General features: G+C 36.6%; 1 protein-coding gene across 1 annotated transcript in view; it reads right to left on the bottom strand.

Annotated features, from left to right (window-relative positions):
* The window catches only part of LOC136280251 (uncharacterized), a 43,915-nt gene extending 40,492 nt beyond the window's left edge, over window positions 1-3,423 (bottom strand). The window contains exons 1-7 of the mRNA XM_066165209.1: window positions 3,193-3,423; window positions 2,598-2,721; window positions 2,168-2,281; window positions 1,719-1,966; window positions 1,254-1,368; window positions 878-1,003; window positions 93-352 (exon numbers count right to left, since the gene is read on the bottom strand). Of these exons, the coding sequence (XP_066021306.1) occupies window positions 93-352; window positions 878-1,003; window positions 1,254-1,368; window positions 1,719-1,966; window positions 2,168-2,281; window positions 2,598-2,721; window positions 3,193-3,408 (1,203 nt within the window). The 5' untranslated portion in view covers window positions 3,409-3,423. The remainder of the gene's footprint in view (window positions 1-92; window positions 353-877; window positions 1,004-1,253; window positions 1,369-1,718; window positions 1,967-2,167; window positions 2,282-2,597; window positions 2,722-3,192) is intronic.
* Window positions 3,424-7,102: the final 3,679 nt, after the last annotated feature.

Genomic DNA, 7,102 nt, shown 5'->3' on the forward strand with positions numbered 1-7,102 from the left:
AACCTGCCACTTTGTTATGGTTGGCCTAACGCGATACAGGAAAGGACAACAGAACAGAGAGCTAGAATGAAATGTCGAGACATTCATGTTACCTGATACGTTAGGTTGTTTTTAATGTTTAATTTCCCTTGTGTCCAACGGTCTCCTTGATCCTTCGACCGCAACCATATTGGTTGTAACTTCTCTGCAGCCTGGATTCTTATGTACAGAACAACACAACCCATGTTTGAACCAAACATATGGTAGAAGAAGGTCATACACTGTGGTCCCCGCATCCATGGACTTGTCAACCTCGCGGTGTCTCCAGGCTGGCGAGGACTTGAAGCATCAATATAAATGTACAAGCCAGTGCCTAGATAGAAAGGAAAGTAAACAGTCGCGCCTGAATCAAGCAACTCCAAATTATTATAATAATAAAATGTCATTATAATTATCATTATAATCATTATATATATATATATATATATATATATATATATATCATTATCATGATAAAATCATAATGCAAAATGAGTCCAAACATCAAAATCAAACCTAGAAGGTAACCGATGAGCCTGGACAACTCTTAAATAACTTTCCCCCCTTGTTTCATCTGATTTTTCCTCATTTAATTCCACTTTTGTCTACTAAAGCCATCTTAAAGGGTTGCAATTGAAAAATGCACTTTCAATAAGTTTCCACTAATGATACGTTCTATCCATTATGTATTCTCTACAAACAAGGCATCCTACTCTAATTTTTGTTGTTAAAAATAGCAAAAAAACTGATCCATACCTAGCTGGTCTGGCAAACAAAGTATCACTAATTGACAACTGAAGATTGGTTAATTCTTCAACTAAAAAAAACAATAAGTAAAATGCTAATGAATCGATGGTACCTGAAGTATGATCACCGCTGGGTCCGGTCTGATACTTGGGTGCTCTGTCTCCTCGAAGAGTCCATTTAAAAATGGAATTCAAATCATTCTTCCAAAAGCAAAAATTCTGGTCAAAGTTGCAGTTTCCTGCGGTATAAAGATATAACCAATGTTGTGAGCGTTGTCTGAAAAAAAAAAAGTACTCATGGAAAGCGGCCTAACGAGAAAAATTATGCTGAAAGATACCTAGAAAAGTAACGGTTAGGTTTCAAATACGAAAAAGGCCTAAAAACGGTGATCTGCATTTAGAACATCACATAGATATCAGAAGCTACAATTAATGTAGTTGAGATGTGTAAGCAGTAATGATCATATACGATAGATACGAGTTGAAAACCTTGTTGACTTCTGTCAAGTTCATTCTCATCGTCACACAGTCCATCAGCTAATATGAAGCTATCCAACGCTATACGGCTTGTGTAATTTTTGCCAGGAGTTGCTTTAAACACAATCTGTAACAATAGACATTGTTTCAGTCGAAACGGCAAACATATAGGCAGGGTTTAATTTAGTTTAGCGCCAAATTTATCATGGGTGAAAATTTTTGTCCATGGTTCGAGGTCTAGTCGACTCAATTACTCCTATGACGAACTATTCTGAGGATATTTCTTGTTAGCCATAGGTACAAATGCGTACCAATTAAATTTTTTTACCTGCAATGGACTTGCAAAGGAGTAAAAATAGATTCCTTCGTGTGTACCACAATGAAAGTTTAATGATTCCGGTAAAGAATAATTCTATGGCTGTGCAGGACTAAATCTCTTTTTTTCTGGCAATTTTCTTCCAGGTTTTTATTTTCTACCTGAAATTCTCCGGTGTAGCCGATACCAATGCCACCTTGTATCCACCCATTTCCCTGATCTCCTGTTTTCTTCCACATCAAGTAATCCCCTCGCTGCCTCCGGACTTGAAGCAAGATATCAAGTCTTCCAACATTCCACCCAGACATGTGATATGAGAAGCGAAAACACTTTGGTCCCAGCATAAGAGGACTCAATAAATGGGTGGACTGATTTTCTTTGAAAGGTCGAGAAGTGTAAATGAAGTTTCCTTTGAGTGAAATTGTAAACGAATGTTAAGAAAGTGTTATCACAGAGTTCAAGTTAAAAAGATGTTCACTTGCACCTTTCAAAATTTATCTCGAGCACTAACTGAATGGGAGGGGAATTGGTTACCTCGTGAACTCCGTTCAGCTCCAAAATCTCTTTGAGTTCAATAAGAAAATAGCTCCCTCCGAGAGGTTTTTCTTACCACCAAAATCTCCACTCTGTCCAGTTTTGTTGCCCGCTCTCTTCCAGCTGGCCTGATCCGATGACAACGACAAGCTACGCCACCCACAAAAGCCTCCATTGAAGGTGCAGTTCACTAGAGTAACCAAATTGAAACAAAGTTTAAGAAGTCCTGAATGAACTTAAGACTCGTCTTTCTACTTGTCAATTCTTCGATGCGAAAAACTCTTATGCTGTTAATCTGTGCACAGAAAATCTCATTACAAAATTATATTAGCGGTAAAACTTTCTTTAACATATGTTGTATTGCCTGTTAATTATTGCAGATTGTCATGGATTACCACGTTCTTTGCACAAAGGAGGCAAAAAAAACCTGTAGTACTCGTAGCTGTTTTCGACACTTTTGCTAGGTAAATTTCATACATTATTCATGCGATAGACTGGGTCTTTACCTTCAAATGTTTCTTCAGGTGTGATTTTGCCATCGGAAACGCAACTTAGGTTTTTGCTGAAGCTGACGTCATCAACGGCAATGTTTGAGGCATTCGATATACCTGCTACTCCTTCAATTATAACCTGAGAAAAATAAACATATGCAAATAATCAATATGGAATTAGTCTTCCGTACTATAATAAAAACAAAAGCTATATTTTTCGGGAGAAAATTTTCCGTTTCCATGCATGCCTTGTAATATTGACATCAAACATTTATTGGGTGCCTAGTTTTGCCACACTACTCGATAGTTTCATTAATCAAGCTTATCGACAAGTTTGAAAGTCAAGAAGATGACAATTAGTTTTATTAAAAGGAAAAAAAGTATATCGCATTCGGACTTGAATAACTATATTTGGCGATATACTTTCTACTGTTCGAAAATGCTCTTGCAAGCCAACTAAGATAACACAGATAACTTATCTTAATGAACCACCCCCCACCCCCCCCCCCAAAAAAAAAAAAAAAAAAAAAAAAAAGCAGCCACAGACAAAAAAAAACAAACACACAAACAAACCAACCAAAAAGAACAAAGAAGGGAAAAATGTTTTTACCTGATAATTTCCTCGGTAGTTTAAAGTCACACAGCCTTTGATCCAGTCGCTTGATAACTGGCTTCCATAGCGACTCCATACCCTATATTCGCTGCCGTTAATTTTTACATACACAGACAGGGTCTCGATAGTACTGCCATTCATAGAGTAGAAAAACTCCATCCTCTGGGGTCCTGTCTTCCAGGGACTGCTCAGCCTGGCTTTTTCACTATACATACGTGGAGATGACGTTTCGATGTAGATATATGCTTCTTTATCTTTGAAAAAAAATGGTACATTTTCTCATCGGCAAGTAAATACTTATATTCTAAATCAAAGGGTATTTCGACTTCACGTTGGAGAGTAGTCATTTAAATAGTTCATTCGATCACAGATTTAGCCAAAATGACTCGCGTTCCGGTGGTCTCGACCGATTATTATCGCAGATTTTTATACATCATATCGCACTCTTAATCGATATCAATCACTCCGCTGCGGGAATGAGACTTTTTTTGATGAGAAAACAAAATTTCTAGATATTTCTTAGGGCCTGGGTTAGAGTAACCTTTTTTTAAAATTGCAACGCTTTTGAAAACGGGAATATATATGTATATATATTTATTCATATTCTTCATGCGATCACAGTATATGAAAGGATTTATCCATCTACCTGTTCGACTTTTGGGAGAACTTCCTTGGCGGAAAGACCAATCAAAATGGTCGGTGTATCTTTCGTTATACCAGCTACAGAACGTATTCTCGTCGAAGGTACATTTTCCTGGAATGAAAATAGAGACGCAGGATTTAGAAACTAATTCTGGATTTTACGTAAAGGAAACACACCTACACAACACATCCCAACCAGTCACTTTTGGAAAAATTGGCTTTTTAATTTCCTTTTAAAATTTGTAAATGTTGGTATGTCTTGCTTTCATAATAGCTTGTTGCCCCGAAAGCTGGTTGAAAAGGAGGAGGGTCGAATGAACCTCGAGAAACTGAAGAAAATAGTACCCAAATAGAGACTGAAAATTAATGTACAGTGCAAGGTTAATTCTGGTTAATTGAGTGTTAGGGTGTCCGTCGTTCGGTGACTTTGAGTTAAGAGATGTTAGATGGAATGGCCAGGTGTTTAAAGTTCAAATCGGAAAAGAAGACAGCTGCACAAGCTAACTTATCTCAAAATGACTTGCTGCAAATTGGTGAAAAGGAGCCAAATTTAAATGTACATTAAGTCTAGCAGAAATCTGCTGATTTTGAAAATTTTCTCATCTTGATTTGTAAATATTCCTGAATTTATGTAGTCGAAGATCTCCAAAAAATACCTAAAATTAATTCTACAAATCTATCAAGTCGAAGTGGCAAATAGAGAAACCTAGGAAAATTAAGTTTGTTTTCCATATTACATTTGTGAAGTAGAAAAGCATAGAAACTCTCGATACTATAGATAAAATTAAATAACTTTTGCCCTTGTTTCTTTAAGCTGACAGTAAAAGACTCCAAGTTCAAATTATCTTGAAAATACATAAACCTGCTCGTTTAAAGAAACGGTGGGGATATTTTTTTCACGCTAATTTTGAGAAATATACTATTGGTCAAAGTATATGTCAAATATTTTATGTCCGTGCGAAAGTTCGAACATCAGATACACGGACTTAAAAAGAGAAATGAATAAAAACGGACACAGATACCTAAGAATTATTAGGAAATTCACAATAAAATATTTCAAAACTGAATCATTTTTGAGGAGGAAAAATCATTGTAGGTCATCTTACCTCTAAGGTATTGAGAAGCGCAGCCTTCTACGACAAGAAAGATAATTGCAAGCCGAAGAAGGCACTCCGACCTATGAAATAGCTCCATTTCTGGGCAGTTAATGCACTCGCTGAAAGAGAAATAGAGAGAAACTTTATACCCTCTGAAGTCTAGACCCAATGAAGTATTCTCACCACTTGTATGGCATTAATGGCCAACAATTTCCGATAACGTCTGGGAAGCAGAAAGTTTCGATAAATGTTACGGTTAAAGAGACCCAATGGCCCAACTAAGCAAAATGCAGTAAAAATATGAGTCGGCAGAGAAGTGGAGAAACAGAGATAAGATGCTGCGAATGATATGCAGGGGCGAGGTCTGAGCTGAGAATCAGCCTGTCAAAGTCTTAATGGAAATTAACCGCAGTATCTTTTGTTTAATTGAATGTGGGTGGATAATCACGCACTTTGGAGTCATGAAGCAGCAAGTATAGAAAAAAATTAAAATAGGGTGCTTAATGGCTTCAACAACTAGAACACCATCGATTTGCCCAGGATGTCTTCTGACCCTTGACTAGGTATTGACTACTACAATATTTAGGATAAGTTGTAAGAGGGGCGAATGATTGACGCTTCATGCACTAAAAGTTAAGTTGGAGGGCTAAGAGCACTTGAAGACGCATCAAAGGATACATCAGAATTGTGAAATTAAAAATAAAAATCAATTCGGCTTGACTGATAATAATTTGAATGTTTGCAGCTGCTCTTTCAAGTGACAAACTAGTCACGTTTGATCTTTTGCGCATTTGCATGAGAAAAATATCCTGAATTGCTTTTTGCACAAGCGAGAATCGTACCTTACGTAACATTTGCGAGCATCAATTGGAGTCTCAGAAAGCATCGATTGATAACATTTTAGTATTTGAATGTATCCTTTCATTTTATAAACTTAATTCTTCCACTCAATACTTCTTCGCTTCTCTTCGTCTTCTTTCTTATCCATGTGGGTTTTTTTATGCCAATTTTCCCCCAAATTTCTCAATTTAGCAGAATTGTTTAGCAGAAAACGTGCATATCGTAGGAAATAATTCCAAATTTGTCAGGCTCTTCATCTTGCAATATATTTTACTTTAACCGTACTGGGGTACCTCCTTCCTTTCAAGGCGATTCCATGCTTTTTCTGAGTTCTCCTACTTTAGGAGCTAACGTAGTTCCATATAAATGAAAAAGCGTCTAAAAATATCGCTACGAAGCTCTTCTGTAAGCACTAGGTATTTAAACAACGAGTAAGACTTCAAAAAACGGACGAGCGAGAAACTGGAAAGTTAACAGTATTTGGCGAGTATAAATAAAAAACAAAAACCGAAAAAAACAATAAGCATACCCACCGAAAAAAAAAAAAACACAAAAAAAAAATCGAAAAAGATAAGAAAGAAAAAAAAGTAATGGATAAGTCCAACAAAAAGCAATTGTCGTCCCGCAAAACGTAAAGCGGTACTTTCTGTCTTAAAGTAGCAAATTGGTAAAGCAATATTGTAGTTCTCTCAAAAATGCTTTCGAAAAGAAAGAAAGGGTCAAATTTTATAATTTTTCTTCATTCTGATACAATTGCAACCAAAAAATAATTTGCTTCATCGTGAGTCAAATGTTTTGCGCCTCTTTCTTCCTCTTGAGCCACAAGACGGCGAATTGTTGGAATTAAGTGTTGATACAACCGTGGTCTGAGACAGTATATGCCCATTTCGCGTATTGTAGTTTTTATTTTAACAGGCCTCATCTTCAAATCAGGCTCTTTCCATATTAAGAAAATGGTTTAACGACTGACTAGGGCCTGTAATCCTAGAATTCACATTTGAAAAAAGTCGAAAGGAAAAAATGAAAACCGAAGCAAAAAATCATGAATTTTCCATGAAATACAGGTTTTTAAGTTACAAAAAGGGTAAGTTTTAGTAGCTTCTACACGAAACAGCCAAGTTTCAGTCATGAAAAAAGCAGAGTGACCAACAACAACATCCGAAAAGAGCATCGTTTCAGCTTAGTTAAACATGAAGCTCGCTTGCATAAATTGTTCGACGACAAAAGCTCGATTTCACAACCTTTTGGCCTATAAACCTAGATGTGGATCGCTTCTGTTAGTGCTTACCTGGAACAGGTTCCGCTTATTAGAGATCAATTGCTCGTTC

Source organism: Pocillopora verrucosa, chromosome 4, assembly GCF_036669915.1.
Source record: "Pocillopora verrucosa isolate sample1 chromosome 4, ASM3666991v2, whole genome shotgun sequence".
NCBI classification, from domain to species: domain Eukaryota; kingdom Metazoa; phylum Cnidaria; class Anthozoa; order Scleractinia; family Pocilloporidae; genus Pocillopora; species Pocillopora verrucosa.